The sequence below is a fragment of the Rhinoraja longicauda genome, chromosome 8 (assembly GCF_053455715.1).
Source record: "Rhinoraja longicauda isolate Sanriku21f chromosome 8, sRhiLon1.1, whole genome shotgun sequence".
Taxonomy (NCBI): Eukaryota; Metazoa; Chordata; class Chondrichthyes; order Rajiformes; family Arhynchobatidae; genus Rhinoraja; species Rhinoraja longicauda.
The window spans coordinates 64,554,771-64,575,405 of NC_135960.1; the positions used below are offsets into that span (position 1 = coordinate 64,554,771).

At 39.0% G+C, this 20,635-nt stretch overlaps 1 protein-coding gene across 1 annotated transcript in view; it reads left to right on the forward strand.

The window, feature by feature from the left end:
- The window catches only part of slc39a10 (solute carrier family 39 member 10), a 51,155-nt gene that overhangs the window by 27,167 nt on the left and 3,353 nt on the right, over positions 1–20,635 (forward strand). Inside the window, exons 4-9 of the mRNA XM_078404130.1 lie at positions 3,163–3,332; positions 4,983–5,180; positions 5,792–5,915; positions 8,144–8,470; positions 9,484–9,564; positions 15,155–15,345. Of these exons, the coding sequence (XP_078260256.1) occupies positions 3,163–3,332; positions 4,983–5,180; positions 5,792–5,915; positions 8,144–8,470; positions 9,484–9,564; positions 15,155–15,345 (1,091 nt within the window). The remainder of the gene's footprint in view (positions 1–3,162; positions 3,333–4,982; positions 5,181–5,791; positions 5,916–8,143; positions 8,471–9,483; positions 9,565–15,154; positions 15,346–20,635) is intronic.

The following is a 20,635-nucleotide window of genomic DNA, read 5'->3' on the forward strand; positions in this document are numbered from 1 at the left end:
TGAAATTGTCAATCAAATATTTTGTTTGAGGGGCCAGCACTTGTAAATTTCAATAAATCACAGGTCTCAAAATGGGAATAACATTGCACTAGGTAAGGTTCACTTCACTATGGTTTGGCACGTAAAGGAAGCAAGGTTCCCTCCGCAACTCCCTGGTAACAGCATATTATCCTCCAACACTTTCACCACTTCCAACTGGATCCCGCAACTTCCACATCTTCCCATCTCCACCCCTTAATGCTTTCCGCAGAGACCGTTCCCTTCGCAACTACCTGGTTAACTCGTCCCTTCCCACCCACATAACCCCCTCTCCAGGTACTTTCCCCTGCAACCGCAGGAGATGCCACACCTGTTCCTTTACCTCCCCCCTCGACTCCATCCAAGGACCCCAACAGTCTTTTCAGGTGAGGCAGAGGTTTACTTGCACCTCCTCCAACCTCATCTGCTGTTCCAGGTGTCAACTTCTGTACATCGGTGAGACCTAGCGCAAGCTCGGCGGTCATTTCGCTGAACACCTGCTCAGTCCGCCTTAACCAACCTGATCTCCCAATTGCTCAGCACTTTAACTCCCCGTCCCATTCCCAATCTGACCTTTCTGTCCTGGGCCTCCTCCATTGTCAGAGTGAGGCGCAGCGTAAATTGGAGGAACAGCACCTCATATTTCGCTTGGATAGCTTACATCCCAACCGGTATGGACATTGACTTCTCTAACTTTAAGTAGCCCTTGCTTTCCCTCTCTCTCCATCCCCTCTCCCTTCATAGTTCTCCCTCCAGTCTTACTGTCTCTGCCTACATTCTATCTCTGTCCCGCTCACTCCCCTGACATCAGTCTGAAGAAGGGTCTCGACCTCGTACGTCATCCATTCCTTCTCTCCAGAGATGCTGCCTATCCTGCTGAGTTACTCCAGCATTCTGTGTCTACCGATTTAAAGCAGCATCTGCAGTTCTTTCCTACAAAGTTTATCTGGGTCAGCAATTCTGTGTTATGGAGGAGAGGGGGCCAGGGAAGAGGGACAGGGTTAGTCAAAGGCCAAATACAGAGCAAGACCCAGAATCAATAGCATTGTGTATAAGTAGAAAGTTCTTTTGATCATAAGGAGGGAATTTTGCTTTGTTCATGTTTGGCAAAATCAGATAAGAGAGGTCTGCAATATTTACAGCAGCTGCGCATACATACAATGGAACATGTTGCCAATAGGGTGAAAAATATATTGAACCGTTCAAACATAATAGCAAAAAGAATTCAACATTCAAAGTACAGTCTGCACTAGCTAACACCTACCAGTTACACTTCCACTTTTTAATGGTTCAGTGGGATATATTATTCCTAAAATTTGGCTGGTCAGTTTAAAAAATCTTGTTTTCTTATCCTTCCCTCCACTTATTTAATTATCTGTCAATAACAAAAAGCAATGGTTTAACATATTTTTTTTAACTGCATAACTGCATAACCTGCTATTGGATTACAGTGCTTTTACCTTGGCCTCCAATGTTGTTTAGCAGCTTTTCTCATAATTCTCGATGGGAAATAGACACCAACTGACCTCTAGGCTCAACCCAATACGTCACCTATCCATGTTCCCCAGAGATGTTGCCTGATCTGCTGAATTACTCCAGTGCCTTGTGCCCTTTTCTTTCATTAAAGCTGTAACTGGTACTAATGTGTTCATGTTTTGCTGATATGACCAAATGAAAATGTGGGCATCGGTTGTGTTGCATTTTATATCATTTCAGTGTTTCTGGTTTGATATTAGACTAAAGGTTAAGAATGACAGTATCAAATCCAGAACAACTTTACACATGTTTGACATGTTTATTTGACATATTTGACATGTTTATTTTTTATTTTCTGCTTAAGTTTTATAATTTAAATCTTGTCCACTGCAAATGGCAGCTTTTTGAAATTGCTCTCACCTAATGCTGGTTGTTGTAATACTTTAAGCATACCACAAGATATTAAATAGTTGTTTTTTTTATTAGCAGATAATGTGGAAAGTAGAGGTGGGGATGGAAAAACAAATATTAGAAATTAATCAGTTTCAGTTTAAATATGGTACTTAAATCATATTTGTTATGATACCATTTATCTTGTTTATTTTTATTTTGTTCCTTCAGTATCATTTACAAATCTTTGTGTCGCCTTGCTCTTTTCTACACTTGCTTTGGTCACCATTAAACATAGTTCACCCAGTGTACATTGGCTAAATGGGTTTGATGTGTGCCATTGTTTGAAAAAGAAGATTGGGTTCTCTGGAAAGAAAATTAAATTGCATGCATAAAAATCGATAAATTGAATTTAAGATATCCTGCAACTCAAAAGAAAATTGGTGGATGATTGCTGACTTGAAATAATGCCATAGCAAGTTATCAAATTGTTTTTAGCAAGAGGTCAAAGAAATTCAATATTCTTGACGTTTAAACCATTAATGAATTATATTCCAAATGTGTCGGAAAATTAGGAAAATGGTGTCTATTAGTCAGTATTAGGAAAATGTAGATTTAGAATGCACCCGACTGATGAAGTATTTGGAATATCAAAATGGAGGACACTTTTCAGATCCACTATCAAAAAACAGATCCAAAAGATTAAATCATGTTTATGTGCAAATTCGCTGATGTTTTGTGATTGTCACGCATATTTACCTGTTGAATCTGTAACCTTGGCAGCTTTCTTATTTTGTAGAGTGATGCTATTTTGTTGATATGTACTCCAGGAATGTTATTAAAATACATATTATCAATTTTGGAAATGCTCTTAAATATTTTGGGGGTTATTGTTGAACATTTACACACATTGATCCAATACATTCACTCTTTCGTTGCCTCTCTTGAGAACAAGGTAGATGATGTTTCTTTATAAAATTTCCAGAAAAGAACCGAGTTTTAAGAACTAAAGAATATAGATTGCATGAAATGGCAGATATTCTCAGGGATTTTATTACACTTGACAAGTTTTAAAGCTTTCATTCACACATCAAGTACATCAGATCATGAAATTTAACTAACAGGTTTGTCACAGCTTCTCCAAGTGAAAGCTAGAAGGATTTACAGTAAATCTCCTTATATTTCATTAGTGTACCATTGTCAACTGTAACGTTGATCTATTTTAATGTGTTTGTGGTAACCTAACATATTCTTCTGAATCTGTTGTTTCTTACATAGTTTGGATTTGGGGACTCCTCTCAATCACCATTATAAGCTTGTTGTCAGTGCTGGGTGTCGTTCTTGTACCAATCATCAATCAAGTATGTTTCAAGTATCTTTTAACATTCTTGGTGGCCCTGGCAGTCGGAACGCTCAGCGGTGATGCATTACTGCATCTAATGCCTCATGTAAGTAGACTTTGAATTGACGGATCTGATCATTTTATTTTTTTGTTTTTGGGGAGGAAATATCCAAGATTAGATTTTATTCTGTAATTTCAATCTTTGTTAGCTATCCTTGTCGCATATAGGTAGGAAAAGAACAGACCAATGTATTTTTTTCTTTTCAATTTGTGGCACAGCTGGTAGAGCTGCTGCCTCACAGCACCAGAGACCCTGGTCCAGTCCTGACCTCAGATGCTGTCGGTGTGGAGTTTGCACATTCTCCCTGTAACTGTGTGGGTTTCCTCAGGGTGCTCCATTTTCCTCCCACACCCCAAAGACCTGAGGGTTTGAGTTTTAATTGGCCTCTGTAAATTGCCCCTATTGTGTAGGGAGTAGATGTAAAAGTGTCATAGCGTGGAACTCGTGTGAATGGGTGACCGATGAACAGTGAGCATAATAATTGCCCTTTGGCAATTGTCGGTGGGCTGAAGGGCTTGTTTCCAAATGTATCCTTCAATCACTGTTTCTCTCTAAGTTGTGTAGGAACATGGGTTTTTTGAGTTTTCGTGATTTTTCGACATGGTGCAACATTTTGGTACTGAGGTTTTGGTGTGGTTTTGTTTAACGTGACCTGATCTCGTGTACAGGTCAAAGAGACTTTGCTCTGGAATTAGTGTTAACATTTACATGTTGGAGGCCTGCACTGTCTTGAGTTTTGAATCCACTATGACTGAGTGACCTTAAATTCAAGAAATAACATCTGAAACAAAATTTTTGTATCTGTATTTGTAGTTGGAAAATTATTAGATTATCATTGAACCCCTTCTGATTTTTGCTTCAGAAAAATAAATCAGTCATTATTGCCTGGTTTGTCCTTTGTGATTCCAGACTCATAAGTTTCCTACTTATCACCTTGTGAGCTACTCAGTTCAAAGGGCAATTATCATACAGATAAAGCATATTTTTTCATTTGACAATTTAACAAAACTGGTCTTAGTCTTGAGAAACCATGGTGCTAAAGATGACTCATCTGATTCTTATGTAAAAGTATATCTATATACTAAAACTCTTGTTTGTTTGGTTGTTTGTTCCTGAACTACAGCCAAAACGGTGACAATTTTAGGCCCACCTTACTCGCGGTCACCCCTTTGGTGCTAATGGAAGAAGTTTCATTGAAATCGGTGTTATATTTTTAAAGTTATTCACATTTAAAAGTTTAAATCTATCTCCATGGGAGGGGGAGGAGGGAGGATAAGGGGGGTTGAGGGGGATGGAGTAGGGGAGGGGGAGAGGGGAGGAGAGTGTGCTACACCAATGCAGGAGAGTTTTGGGCCCAATGGGACCACTTGGTCTGGTACATAGTTAATTTCTTAACTTTCTGGCAAACAGGTAATACAACATCAAGGCTATCTGCAGTTGACTCCAATTATGTTTTGAATATAAAACTATTCTTAACTGGAAGCTCTGGAGACATTCACTCTGTTATTTTTATAATCCCTGTTATGCTTTTCTTTTGTCATATGTTTTAATGTAATATGTTTAATGTAATAAAGTAACATGTTTTAGATCATGGTTAAACTTTATGTTCAAGTGTGAGAACTATTCCAAACAAAACTTTGGGAGTAATATGCAAGATCTTTGTTTCATTCTTATTGATCTTTTTTGCACTAACAGGCGCAAGGTGCACATGATCATGGTCATCATGAGCACGACCATGATCATAATCATACTCATGGAAATCATGAAAGTTCTGAAGATCTCCTTACAGTATATAACGGATTGTGGAAAGGACTTACAGCGCTGGGTGGTATCTACCTTCTTTTCATCGTTGAACATTGCATTGGACTCTTCAGAGATCACAAAGCCAAAATGGTAAACTCAAAGTATATACATTGTTGGAAGTAATTTAATGTTCTTTGCTATCATTAAATGATCAACTTTTTTTTAATTTACAGAGGATTCCTCCTTTTGACCATCTTTATTTCAATTGTAGTTTGTTTATAAACAATTTAGCAGAGGTTAGGATATAACAACACCAGCACATTGTATTCTATTAACATTTCACGCACAATGTGGTGTGAACAAGTAAACACAGATGTTTTGTCAAATAAGCATGCTACTTTTATAATAAGCAACTTTGACACTGGCATTGTTTATTATTGTCACATGATGCATGAAAAGCTTTTGTTTGCATGCTATTTATTAAGATGATAAAGACCCAAGTCTGAGGAAAATCACATGAATAGATAAAGGAAGATTGGGAGATTGAATGGAACAAGTCTGCCGGCATAAAGGCTTTACAACCCTTGACCGGAATCTTATGCTGCATATCCATACCTCTGAATTATTGAATAATTCAATCCCTTGTAATGCAAAGTATTATCTTGAGTAAGCGGCAAAGTTTGTTCAACTTCAGCTGAATACAGAATTGATCTTTGAATTTTCAAATGCAACCTCTTGTTTTTCTAACATTTAATTTCCAGGGCAAAAAGAAGTGGCGTAAGCAGAGTGTTCTGAGTGGAGAGGCAGCAGTTGGACGAAAATTGTCGGACCACAAATTAAACCGCAGGTCAGAAAGTGAATGGCTTGACCTTAAGACCATGGCAGGTAGGAGAATTTGTTTCTTGCTCAACACAGCTAAGACTCTCTATAAAGAGGAAGTGCAAAATTTGTTTCTATATTATAAATGTATTGTTTCTTTCAACAGAATTTCTGAGCCACATTGACAGGGTGGTAGCAGATATGATAGTGGCATTTAAGAGGTTTTTAGATGGGCACAATATTCAGGAATTGGAGGGATATGGATCATGAAGAGGCAGAGGAGTTTGGTTTACCTTGGCATCATGTTCGGTCCTGTGCTGTGCACTTCTATGTTCTAAATTTACAAAAAGGCTTCATATGTAACTCCTTATTAACATATGTGAGAAATGGAAATGTGATACCTGTTTAGAAAATAGGTGCAGGAGGAGGCCATTTGGCCTTTCGAGCCAGCACCACCATTCATTGTGATATGGCTGATCATCCACAATCAGTAACTCGTGCCTGCCTTCTCCCCATATCCCCTGATTCCACTAGCCCCTAGAGCTCTATCTAACTCTCTTTTAAATTCATCCAGTGAATTGGCCTCCACTGCCTTCTGTGGCAGGGAATTCCACAAATTCATTACTCTCTGAGTGAAAAAGTTTTTTCTCACCTCAACTTTAAATGGCCTCCCCTTTATTCTTGGACTGTGGTCCCCGGTTCTGGACTCCGCATTCCTGCATCTAGCCTGTCCAGTCCTTTCATAATTTTATACAACCTTATCAAAGGCTTTCTGAAAGTCCAGATACACGACATCCACTGGCTCCCCTTCTCCATTTTACTTGTCACATCCTCAAAAAATTCCAGATTAGTCAAGCAGGATTTCCCCTTTATAAATCCATGCTGACTTGGACCAATCCTTTTGCTGCTATCCAAATGCGCCGTTATTACCTCTTCAATAATTGACTCCAGCATCTTCCCCACCACCAATGTCAGGCTAACTGGTCTATAATTCCCCGTTTTCTCTCTTGCTCCTTTCTTGAAAAGTGGGATAACATTAGCTACCCTCCAATCCACAGGAACTGATCCTGACTCTATAGAACAATAAAAATGTTCACTGATGCATCCATGATTTCTAGAGCCACTTCCTGGGATGCAGACCATCAGGCCCTGGGGATTTATTAGCCTTCAGTCCCATCAGTCTACCCAATACTATTTCTCGCCTAATGCAAATTTCTTTCAATTCCTCTGTTTCCCTAGATCCTCCATCCTCTAGTACATCTGGGAGATTGTGTCTTCCTTAGTAAAGACAGAACCGAAGTACCTGTTCAACTCTTCTGCCATTTCCTTGTTACCCATAATCATTTCACCTGTTTCTGCCTTCAAGGGACCTACATTTGTCTTTACTAATCTTTTTCTCTTATCATACCTAAAGAAGCTTATACTATCCTTCATTATATTCTTGGCCAGCTTACCCTCGTACTTCATCTTTTCACCCCATATTGCCCTTTTTGTTATCTTCTCTTGTCCTTTGAAAGTTTGCTAATCCTCTGGCTTCCCGATACTCTTTGCTATGTTATAAATCTTTTCTTTTCGTTTTATTCAATCCCTAACTTCCCTTGTCAGCCACGGTTGCCTCTTGCTCCCCTTAGAATCTTTCTTCCTCTTTGGAATGAAGTGATCCTGCATCTTCTGGATTATGCCCATTACTTTGTAATATGAAGGTAATTTTTTTTCCTTCTGCTACTTTAAAGCTGATAGTCATACAGCAAAGAAACAGGCCCTTCAGCCCAGCTCCCCTATGCCAACCAGGATGCCCCCTAATAGTCCTATTTGGCCTATATCGCTCTAAACCCTTCCTATCCATGTATCTGTCTAATTGTGTTTTAAATGCTGTTATAGCACCTGCATCAACTTTTTCTGTATTAGTTTCTTGAACTTGTAATTGCTTTGGCTCTTCTTGTACTCTCTTCTCCTTCCTTCTTGGCCATCGCTGCATCTCCCATCGCTGCATCGACGCAGCAGAGTCTCTGCCCCCAGAACTTTTGTGTTGGTGGGCGGGATGAGGTTGAGCCTTATTTAAAGGAAATACCAAGATATGTAACAGTGTCCAGGACGGTGGTTGCACAGAGCTGGTGAAGGGTGCTTTAAGAGGCTGTTCAGTTTTTCAGGGGACTTCTATGGATTCAAAATCTTTGAAACACTTTATGATGGAGATCTCAAATGGAAGGATTAGCACAGTGATTTAGCAGTTAAAGTAGAAACAAATGGAAATTTTCAATTGACTATTGATATCTGGATGTGTTCGTTTTCAGGAACAGACCAGCAGGATGGTTTGTATGAACAACACGATGTGACCCAGCTTACTGATCTGGATGGCACTCTGGGATCCCCGGCAAACGCTACTGTTGCCCCTAACTCGAAGTCTGTTTACATTCACGATTCGCAATATGACATTGATTGTTTGACTGAGAACCATGAAAGTAAAACCGTGTCCAAACAGCATCATTCAAATTCTGAGCGACATTCTCATGGTCACTGCCATTCTAATAAAGAGATGCAAGATGCTGGCATAGCAAACATTGCTTGGATGGTTATTATGGGAGATGGCATGCATAACTTCAGTGACGGACTTGCGATAGGTAAAGAACAAAATCAGTACCCATTATCCCAAATCATTGCTTGAGCAGTGTCCTAATTGTTATCCACTGTGAATGAAATCTAGTGGTAATATTGGGAAGAGTGTCAATTGTGTTGTAGTAATGCCCACAATTTCCTAATACTTTAAGATTTTACTTCAACAATGCATTTAATATTAAAACTTTGGTGTTGCAAATTTGTTATACTTCAACAGATTTTTGTTTAACATGTTCATCTCCTTCTCTGTGGGACTCTGCTTCTGTCTCTACCAGCAAGACGATGGCCATTATGATGTGCAAATATCTGGAATCAACAACATGGATTATGGGCAGAACCTCTGAAATTCTGAGCTGCTTGACTCAGTTTGGAATTACAGAAGTTCTCCAGTGAGAACACATAAATCTGTTCACAATTGACATAAATTTAATTTAAGGCTTTACATTAATTCCCAGAATCACTACATATTTTCTCCAAAAAACATCTAAGATATACTCAGTTTAAGAAAGGATTTTGGACATTACAGAATTAAAAAATATTTCTTGTATACTCCTGAGTAAACAAAAAACGGCCATTTAAAAACCCACTAACAATCCGTATGCTCCAATATTGAGCATTCAAGGATTGGTCTAAAACTACTGCATTTTGTAAAATGATTTAGCACTAGTGATGCATTCCTAATGTGAATGCTCTTTATACTTGCAGCTAAAATTTAATTTTGAGCTGTGATACATTCTGAACAATCACTTTTACTCTGAGGGTAATCATAAAACTCACTGGCAAGTACTTTCAACTTTGCCACAAATTTTGCTAAGTAATTATTGTGCTTTTCGTATCCTCGATATCCCTCTCAGTGCATTGTAGCTGTTAACAAATGCAAGGTTTGTGATTTTAAAGGTTCAGATATTGTTAATTATGCACTAGCATATTTTTTCCATCAAACCTGACAAATAAATACAGTTGTGTGATGCATAACTTGTATACCGTTGAACTTTGAGCTTTTTTTCCTTCCCTCTAGGAGCTGCCTTCAGTGCTTCCAATTCAGGAGGACTGAGTACTTCCATCGCTGTCTTTTGTCATGAGCTTCCTCACGAACTAGGTATTTTGCCATATATCCTGTTCGAATAAATTGTCTTGCAATTTCACTGTTTAAAAGGAAATCGCCATATTTTGCTGTCCTCAATAATAGGAGCAAAGGAAGCTGAAATTCCAAATTCAAAGGAATTTAAAAGCTCACAGTTCAGTTTTGAGTGACCTATTTTAGGAAGAATATAAGAAGTATTGAGCATGCATTATGGATAATGCTAGTGATGAAAAAGAGATATAATGAGATAGTGTGATTAATTCCACCAGCAAAGAGAAATCTTGAGATGAAACTAAATGGAAAATTTTGATAGTGGATACTAATCTAGGAGGAAATCTGTAAAAAGTGACAAATTAACTCGGGATAGAGATTAGGAAAAAAAGTCCTTCTGCTGAAGGTTGCAACATATCATATCATCATATCATATATATACAGCTGGAAACAGGTCTTTTCGGCCCACCAGGTCCGTGCCACCCAGCGATCCCCGTACACTTGGAACATGGAACTCCTTCAAGTAGTGATTAATGAAGAGCTAGATAAGCACGATGTATATGAAACCATTGCAGAAGGAACTTTGCGTGTTTGAGGAGGGACAGACTCAAAATACTGGAGTGATTCAGCGGGTCATGTAGCATTCCTGGAGAATGTGGATAAGTAACATTTCGGGTCGGGACCCTTCTTCGGTGATTGCAGGGATGGGGGGGGGGGGGGTGGTTGGGAGAAAGCTAGAAGAGTCAGGACAAAACTGATCATAGATGAACATAGGCAAAGAGGGGGTTTTGATGGGCAAATGCTTTGACACAGACCCTAGATGAGCACACACAAAGTGAGACAAAAGGATTAGAGTTGCAAATTGTGATGCTAGGGAAAGGAATGTGGGGAGGGTGGAGGTAGGAGCAATGTCAGCTGTGGCTCAGGGGAGGGAGGGAGGGGGAGGTGGGGAAGGGGTTGTGGGGGAACAAAGGAGAGTCAGTGTTTTGTAGAGGGTTACCTAATGTTTAAAAATTCAACGTTCATGCCATTGGGTTGTAAACTATCCAAGTGGAATATAAGGTACAGGCAGTGGAGGAGGCCCAAGACAGAAAAGTCCGAATGGGAAGGGGAGTTGAAATGGTAAACAAATGGGAGTTTCCGCAGGCTTTGGCGGATCAAATACAGGTATTTGGTGAAACGGTTGCCGACTCTACGCTTGGTCTCACTAATGTACAGGAGGCCATGTCGGGAACACTGGATGCAGTAGGTGAAGTTTGTGGAAGGAACGGACAAGAAACATGTTGGGTCAGCACTCTTCTTCAGACTGACTGTAGTAGGGGGAAGAAAGTGGGACAAGAGAAGTAATGTTAGGGTGTGAAGGAAGGAACTGCAGAGGCTGGTTTAAACCGAAGATAGATGCAAAAGGCAGGACAGGCAGAATCTCTGAAGAGGAGGAATGGGTGACGTTTCGGGTCGAGACCCTTCTTTGGGGGTAGTGGGTTTAATCTCCAATTGCATTAGCAAGGAGTAAGCTCCAATGCAATAAAGTAAACAAGCTCTCTTTATCATACCAGAACAGTTTAGAGCATTGTAGGAGGTGTATTATGAGATTTGAGTTTGTCAAATGTGTGACAAATGGTAAAGGAATTTAGAAAATTCTTTCTTTTTATGCAAGTGCTACCTTTAAAATCCACTCAAAAAATATTCAACCACCCTAGAATATTCTCCTCCACTCCCCACCACCCAACTGCCACGGTTATTCATAGGTGAAAGCTGCTTTTGTTGCTTTGGCTTGTTTCTTGGAATCTTTTCATCCACAGCAGCTTGGGAAAAAATAGATTCATAGATCTGCACAGCACGGAAACAAACTTTTCGACACAACTCATCCACGTCCAACTTGCCTGTGCCTGACTGATATCCCTCCAAACTTTTCCTATCCATCTATCTATCCAAGTAGTGTTTGAATTGTACCTGCCTCTACCATTTCCTCTCTATCCGACTTAAAGACTTTGAATTTAGACACAAAATGCTGGAGTAAACCAGCGAGACAGACAGCATCTCTGGAGAGAGGAATGGCTGCTGTTTCGGGTCGAGACCCTTTTTCTCTGACTAAAGACTTTGAATAGTTTTATCCAGATGAACCATTTACTGGGAAAATATTATCTATTCCTTGTGCCATTTTTGTACTGATTCATAGCAGTGTAAGAGAGAAATTCATCTTCTTTGTGAATCTTGACCATGAATCTATTTAGAAACATAGAAAATAGGTGGAGGAGTCGGCCATTCGGCCCTTCGAGCCAGCACCACCATTCAATATGATCATCCAACTCGGTATCCTGTACCTGCCTTCTCTCCATACCCCCTGATCCCTTTAGCCACAAGGGCCACATCTAACTCCCTCTTAAATATAGCCAATGAACTGGCCTCAACTACCTTCTGTGGCAGAGAATTCCAAGGATGAAAAATGCCTGGGAATGTACCCTGTCTTCCACCAGTTAATGCCAGTGAAATTTCTACTGTGCATCCAAGCCAGCACCTTTGCTTAATGAAGACATCCCTGTCCATGAAGCAGTTCCTCTGTTGGCCTTGACCAAACTCCAAGTTTGTTGTGAAGGTCAAGCCCCAACCAGCAGGCTGCCGTCAACTCGGGGAAATTGACAACGCTCGGAGTTGACTTCAATATGCTAACAGCACAAAACGTTAACGGTCAATTCTGCTGTCAGCACTTCCCTGGAGTATAAATCTTTTGGCTTAAGTGCTCGCATATCACTTTTTAGTAGTTGTCTCGGCAAAATGCAGTTTTGTGCATTTTCATTTCCGATAGTTTCTGTAATGGGAATGTTTTGTTATAGCCACAATTTGAACTCAAAATATGCGTAACTGTTTTTATATTTGGTCTGGACCCGGGGATTTTTGTCAAGATTTGTCATCATTTTGCATGCTCTGTCACTTTTGCTTCTTATTTATGGTTGGCAAAAGTATGCAGTTATAAAAAAATACTAAATATTTCATTCCCTTTGGCAGTGTTATTCACAATTGGAAAGAACATCATTTTTATTGTATCTACACAACTACTTAGTAAAACAAAGGATTTGTGAGGAGCCTCAAAAAGAGTTTAATCCACTACTTGGACCTCTGGAATCTGCTTGTTTTGACCTTTTTCAGCATTGGTGTTTGCGTTATCTTGGGGGAATATCTGAATAGCACTTGTAGTTTGGGTGATGAGGACATTGTGTCTACCCTGTTTCCTCTTGGCAGTGGAGGTAAAACGGTTTCAAGATCCAGGATTAAGTCTTCAAATGCAACATTAAATTGCAATAGTGCAAGTTAGACAAAGTATTGATCTTCAGCAAATCCTTCTCTTGTCATTTAAAACGGAATAACATTGATTTATCTCCACAAAGGCCTCTGTAATTGCCTCAATTCTTCCCTTGTTAATAAAGTAGTATTATTAAAAATGGAATTTTCACACCTGCTATGGAAAATGCTGAAATGTCTGCCGTGAATAAAAATCGAGTGTAGGAGGTGTTCTTTAAAAGCTAACTTCCCTGTAGCTGAATTTTACAGAGTGCAGAAGACAGGAATAAAAATACATCCAAAAGTCAACCCCAAAATTATGTTCCGTTGACTAACTTTGTCAATAGGAACAAAAGTGTTCAAATTCCTTCTTTCCCTAATTTGATGTTAAGTCTTCAATTCTCATCAGACTGTCCTTTATTCCATGTTGTTTCTATTCTCCCAAAATGAATTTTGAGAGGATAGAACTACACTATTTAATAGCAGAGACTAGCTGTTATGCCAAAAGTCTAAGGATTCTGAAAAATTAGGGATGAGGATTTGCATTACTTAATTGCAGATGTTACAGTGAGAGTAATATATAAGCCATTTGCCTTGTGGGAGGTAAAACATTAATGATTTTATCACACTAAAAATACCTTCCTTGTTGGCTGTGGGGAAAATGATGTATTGATCCTAAAATAATTATTTTTGCTGCCAAATAAATAACTAGCACCTGTGTTATTTCCTGGGCTTCAGAGCTGATAAATGTATTTGCTATTTATCTTCTACTGTACTCTGTAGAATACACAAATAGCAATTTAGTGTTTAGTTTGAGTTACTGAAATTAATGCGTTACCATTACATTACAATCCAACTAGAGTGCCAGTTTGAAACAAAATGGAAGCTGTATATGCTTAATACAGTTGAAGTCAAGTCTCTCTGAACCTGCATCTGTCAGAAAGGTGATACAACAGTGTTATATAGACCATGTGTGCACAGAATGCACAATCCTCATCCTAAGTTGGTGATTATGTACCTTATTTGGAAATAATATTTTGGAATCTAATAATGCCTGCAATGCCTAATATGGGCAAGAACTGAAAAGATTTGAAGGGCTATCTCCCATTGTTGTCTCTCCTTCCATTGGCATGTACAGTATTAAAAAAATGGAAGTTTAAAGAAAGCACACACTTCAAAGCTGGTTTCTAATCATTTAACCAGATCAGTCAACTCGAGATCTGTAAGTGGCATGCATTACTGATTTTTATGTTATGTTAACACCTCTGTTTTACTGATACATGATACTGATCATCAATGGAACATAACTTTGGGGTTGACTTTTGGATGTATTTTTAATCCTATCTTCTGCACTCTGTAAAATTTAGCTACATCATCAAAGCTACCAGGATTCCAAGTCTTTCAATGTCATTTGCTATTAATCTTTTCTATTTTCATTGCCTTTAAGCCTCGTCCCACTGCAGCTAACACCCTTCATTGCTGCCACTTAGATGTCTTCTCTCTTAAGCTTCTTCATTCTTTAGCTTCGGCGGTTTCATACAAACTCCCCATCCCACTTTACAACAGGCATTGCAGCTGTATTTTGGGAAAGTTGGCATATCACATTTTTCCATTCATTACATTGTGTACTATGCAGGAGAACCAGTTTCTGTAAGTTGATGACACAATAAACCCACAGCGATTTAACCTGTGTGTGGAGCGTCACTGCCATGGTGCTGTGTCATGACATTCACTATTTTTCAGTGAATATCATGAAGCAATGAAGGGTATTTTAAGGTGTAGGAAGGAACTGCAGATGCCGGTTTACACCGAAGATAGACACAAAAAGCTGGAGTAACTCAGTGGGACAGGCAGCATCTCTGGATAGAAGATCTGAAGAATGGTCTTGACCTGAAACTTCACCCATTCCTTCTCTCCAGAGATGCTGCCTGTCCCACTGAGTTACTCCAGCATTTTGTGTCTATAATCATTTTACTTTTGTGAACTTGGTTCAGATGAAGAGCACATGGAAATATAACAAGGGAGGCATTAAAGCTTCTCTCTCAGAACTTTATGCACATGCAGGGAAGTTGTTACTTTTCAGAATTCCCGTCATGTGCTTCTTGACACATGAAGATCTACATGATGAACGCCAAATACATATTTCTCCCTCCTTGTTTATGGGATCACCTCGTGATTAGATCATGCACAGTGGTGGGAAGTTAAAAAGGATTTCTGTAATAAAGGTAGTTAAACTGTAAGTGAGCAGTTATCTGATCTAAATCAAATGGAACTGACAACAGTTAAAACATTGGCCTTGCAGCTTGGTAATGTTTAATTTTTGTCCCCTCTCCAGGTGATTTTGCTGTTTTGATTAATGCGGGGATGTCTGTGAAACAAGCAATCGTTTACAACCTCTTGTCAGCTCTGCTTGCCTATGTTGGTGTAGTGATAGGTATAACCGTAGGACAATATACTCAGAATTTAACCCAGTGGATCTTTGCCATCACTGCAGGAATGTTCCTATATGTGGCATTGGTGGATATGGTGAGTAAGAGAGGACAATACATTCTGTGTAATTGTACTTTAACAAGGTATGCTCTTCAGTAACTAAATAGAACTTAATTTTAACAGAGTTTTAATAAATCAGCATACTTAAAAACATTCTTTGAAATTAATAATGTATGGAACTTGTTTATACTGGATGTTTTTATTGCAATACCTAAACTTATGGTCAGTTAGGTGTGTGCTTTATTAGCAATTTATGTAAATTGTAATATGTATACAATTGGTTATAGACATTAAGAATTCACATCACATTACTCCAAATCCAAGCTGTGGGTAATGAAAAATGAACAGACTCTGTTCTTGCTCCAAATCATGTCGGATTTTCTTTAACCTGTCCAAAATGCTCAAATTGTTTTTGTTGGTTCCTTTTTTCCTTTCATGCTAAATTTACCATGTAGTTTAACAGTTATTTTAATTGCCAATTTTGAAATGAACAGGAAAATTAAAAGTCCAATTAAAACCTTCCAAATGCCCACATTCAATTGAGATGTGCATTCTTCCTCTACTGCTCACCAACATCTTTCTCATTATGTGCATGCTGATTTGGTTGAATTAATCTAGAGGAAATTAATTTAATGATCTTTCCATCAACAAGTTTGCAAGAAAGTTGAACACAAGATGAAAATTCCCCAGGTCATAAAACTCATGCAAAAGCTTAATGGATCTGCAGTATTTTATTTTTCTGGAAGATTATTTCTTATTGTATTATTAATTACCACCCCTCCATCTGTACCCTGCGCTGAGTTTGAGGCAAAGGAGTGAGGTGGGAAAGCAGAGTCCAGTCCTGATGCACCTTGAGGAGAGTGAAGAAAGATCCTAATGTCAATTGAAGCCTTTTATGGAAGGAGAGAAAGTCCACAGCGGTAGATGTCTCTCCTCCTCAGATGCTAAACAGTGTTAGGACTGAACTCTGATTTTGAAGCTGCTGTGATAATTTCAAGCAAAGCTCTCCATTCAAGTTCCACTTCCTCTGATAGTAGTTGGTATTGTAGATTCAGTCCAATATCACCCTTGCACCATATGCATGTTCTCTCCTTGCTGTTTGAGAGACTATATTGGTGAAGTAGATGCTGGCACGGGAGACGTGGGTTAGTGGGAGAGGTTTGGTGGAAGTCTCAACTTGACTCTTTCAAAAGGACTGAAACCTGCCGAGCCTAGAGAAACCATTGCTGGAAATTAGCTCCAATTTTTCAAAAACAAGTTGAAAAGAGCTACAATTGGAAAACAATGTCAGTGATTCGAAGAGGTATAAAGTACACAGGTCATTAAATGACTTGGTTTGAGTATTTGAAGACCACTAAGAAATAATCATTCTTTTTGTTTCCATATTCATCAGTTTTCAATTATATTATATCAAAAGAATAGCATTCTATAATTTCATCTTATTGCAGATATTACAATTCAATAATTAACTTTGTATCATTGTTTTCTGATGTTTTTTATTCCATTTTCTTATTTGCTCTTCAGTTAGATAAATTTCTATTGCTAAGCCGTTACCCCATATGTGCTTAGTCTTAGAATTTTACTTTTACATTTTGAGAGCTTCACAGTACAAATTAAAGGTAAGATATTTCTGTCCCCTCTGTAACATAATCAATAGCAGAAAAGACTCCCAAGTTATTGAGCAGTCAACCAATCCAACATAACCAGAGTTTCAAAGGAAATTGATCCTCTGACCTGTTGTTAAACCTGATCCCATTTGCCAGTACTGGTCTCACTTCCACTGCTTGCTTAAATAAATGAATTATTGCTGCTTTCCTGCTCTGCCAGCAAATGGCCTGGGAGGGGGAATAGGAGGATCAAGGTGGTCTCTGTTACCAACATATCTATACAGAATCCATCAGTAGATCCCTTTAATATGCAAAAATTGTGGTCCAATGCCTGTTTTTGTCCCTCGTCCTGTTCAGTAAAAGAAAATAACAACATTTTGGCTGTTGGATCAGCACAGGTTAGAGGCAGTAAGCACTGATAGGCGACATCTGCTGCAGAAATCTCAGTTTAATTTTCTCTACAGAAGAAAGATTATGAATAGGATAAACAAAATCCTAGTGATTTCATTTATAACGCCTTGAAACATAGAAAATAGGTGCAGGAGGAGGACATTTGGCCCTTCAAGCAAGTTAATGGTTTATGAAATCTGCAGGATTATTTGTGCAATATGTTTTTCTGGAAAGGCCACAAAGTGATGAAAGTAACCGAGCTGCCATTTGCCTCCAGGCGGTTGTTTTGCATTAAACGCTAAGGCCCGCTGAATATGGTTTTGTCGAAATGTATGTAACTATATTCAAAACCCTCTGATAAGTTTGGGGAAACCGGATTAGAAACACAGAGTTCAGATTAAGCACCAACAATGGACCTGGCCTTGAGCCTGATCTGTCAGGGCTCTCAGAAGAGTACTAATTGCAAGAATTTAGAGAGGATGTATTAGTACCTGCATTGAAATCTAATACATTTCTGCCTGTGCTAAACCACTTAGATTGCCTTACTCCCACTAGGATGTTGAGAGATTTTAATTTGTCTTTGTTAATATTGAGCAGCTGCTCTGGCCTTTGGACAACAGAGAAAAAATTGCATTGTTTGAATGAAGAATTATCTTAATCTAATCCCTAAAAAGAGCATGCATTATCCACTGTCAGTATAAACTCCACCTGAGCTTCAGTAGGTTTGGCTATTTAATGTGTGCTTTCACCCATAGAGATGACACATGCAGTCTCCTGCCATAGGAGTTCATGGTAAGGTGAATGTATTTGTCAAGTATGAGTAAAGATTTCACCAAAATAAGACCAAATTTTATATATGAAATTTACAAAACAAAATTGATGAGGACACTGCACTTCAATAGGTTGGAATTTTACAATAATGTCCTTATCACTCCTTGCATTTGTTTCCAGATTAAAAGTAATACATGGAGAGCATTTTGTTTGACTCTAATCAAAAGGATGTCTAGTTTCATTGTCCTCCTGATTCCATTTTACAGATTGTATACCTCGTTGTCATCTTCCCCAGAGCTAACAATGAACCATTCTCCTTGATCATCGTCCCTTGATCTGTCATTTTCACACCTTACCCTTCCATATCTCCGTCTCTCCCCGTATTCTCAGTCTGAAGACGGGTCCCGACCCAAACGTTACCCATTCTCTTCTCTCCAAAGATGCCACCTGTCCCGCTGAGGTATTCCAGCATTTTGTATCTATCTTTGGTGTAAATCAGCATCTGCAGTTCCGTCCTACACTCTTTCAGGCATTTTGCTGGTTCTATTGAGACTCTAGTTATGTACACTTGCCGTGTAGTACGTTTTCTAGAAGTTGAAGTTTGTGGCATCTGTACAAAATTCACTAATAACCAACTTCATTGTTACAGCATTCTTATGAAAATAATCTTGGTTGCAACATATTAAAACTATGTGAAGAATTTAATGTGTTGATGTGGTCAAGAACCCACTGGTCATGGCTGAAATACCTAATGGAATTTTCATAGTTCCAGATGAAGAAGATGCTGCTACAGTGCCCTCCACAATGTTTGGGACAAAGACCCACCGTTTATTTATTTGCCTCTACTCCACAATTTGAGATTTGTAATAGAAAAAATCACATGTAGTTAAAGTGCACATTGTCAGATTTTAATAAAGGCCATTTTAATACATTTTGGTTTCACCATGTAGAAATTACAGCAGTGTTTATACGTAGTCCCCCCCCCCCCCCCCATTTCAGGGCACCATTATGTTTGAGACACAGCAATGTCATGTAAATGAAAGTACTCGTGTTTAGTATTTGTTGCATATCCTTTGCATGCAATGACTGCTTGAAGTCTGCGATTCATGGACATCACCAGTTGTTGGGTGTCTTCTCTGGTGATGCTCTGCCAGGCCTGTATTGCAGCCATCTTTAGTTTATGCTTGATTTGGGGGCTAGTCCCCTTCAGTTTTCTCTTCAGCATATAAAAGGCATGCTCAGTTGGGTTCAGATCAGGTGATTGACTTGGCCACTGAAGAATTGACCATTTTTTAGCTTTGAAAAACTCCTTTGTTGCTTTAGAAGTATGTTTGGGATCATTGTCTTGCTGTAGAATGAACCGCCGGCCAATGAGTTTTGAGGCATTTGTTTGAACTTGAGCAGATAGGATGTGTCTATATACTTCAGAATTCATTATGCTACTACCATCAGCAGTTGTATCATGAATGAAGATAAGTGAGCCAGTACCTTCAGCAGCCATACATGCCCAGGCCATAACACCCAGAACTGTGGTTGCTCTTTTAAGTACTCCTTGGTAAACTGTAACCTGGCCATCCTATTTTTGCGGATGGTTTGCATCTTGCAGTGTAGCCTCTGTATTTCTGTTCATGAAGTCTTCTGCAGACAGTGGTCATTGACAAATTCACACCTGACTCCTGAAGAGTGTTTCTGATCTGACAGACGGGTGTTTGGGGGGTTTTCTTTATTATAGAGAGAATTCTACTGTCATCAGCTGTGGAGGTCTTCTTTGGCCTGCTAGTCCCTTCGCGATTAGTAAACTCACCAGTGCTCTCTTTCTTCTTAACGATGCTCCAAACAGTTGATTTTGGTAAGCCTAAGGTTTGGCTGATGTATCTAACAGTTTTATTCTTGGTTCTCAGTCTCATAATGGCTTCTTTGACTTTCATTGGCACAACTTTGGTCCTCAAGTTGATAAACAGCAATAAAAGTTTCCAAAGGTGATAGAAAGACTAGGTGCTGTGAGCTCTGTCTGAGAGCGGTGCTGGCTCGAAGGGCCGAATGGCCTCCTCCTGCACCTATTTTCTATACCTGCATTACAGAGGCAATTAAACACACCTGAGCAATTACAAAGACCTGTGAAGCCATGTGTCTCAAACATTATGGTGCCCTGAAATGGGGGGACCATGTATAAACACAGCTGTAATTTCTACATGGTGAAAGTAGAATGTATAAAAATTCCCTTTAATAAAATCTGGCAATGTTCACTTTCACCACATGTGATTTTTCTTTTCCTATTACAAATCTCAAATTGTGGAGTATTGGGGCAAATAAATAAATGGGTCTTTGTCCCAAACATTATGGAGGGCAAATGTATTGATGTGGTCAAGAACCCACTGGCCATGGCTGAAATACCTAATGGAATTTTCATAGTTCCAGGTAAAGAAGATGCTGCCATATTGACAATAAAAGTGAAATTAGACAAAATTCTGGATAAGCTACAAATAAATAATGAGATACGCAGGTTGTGTTATATTTATATAGTAGCTAAATCACAGGGTCCAGGTGGGTTATATCCT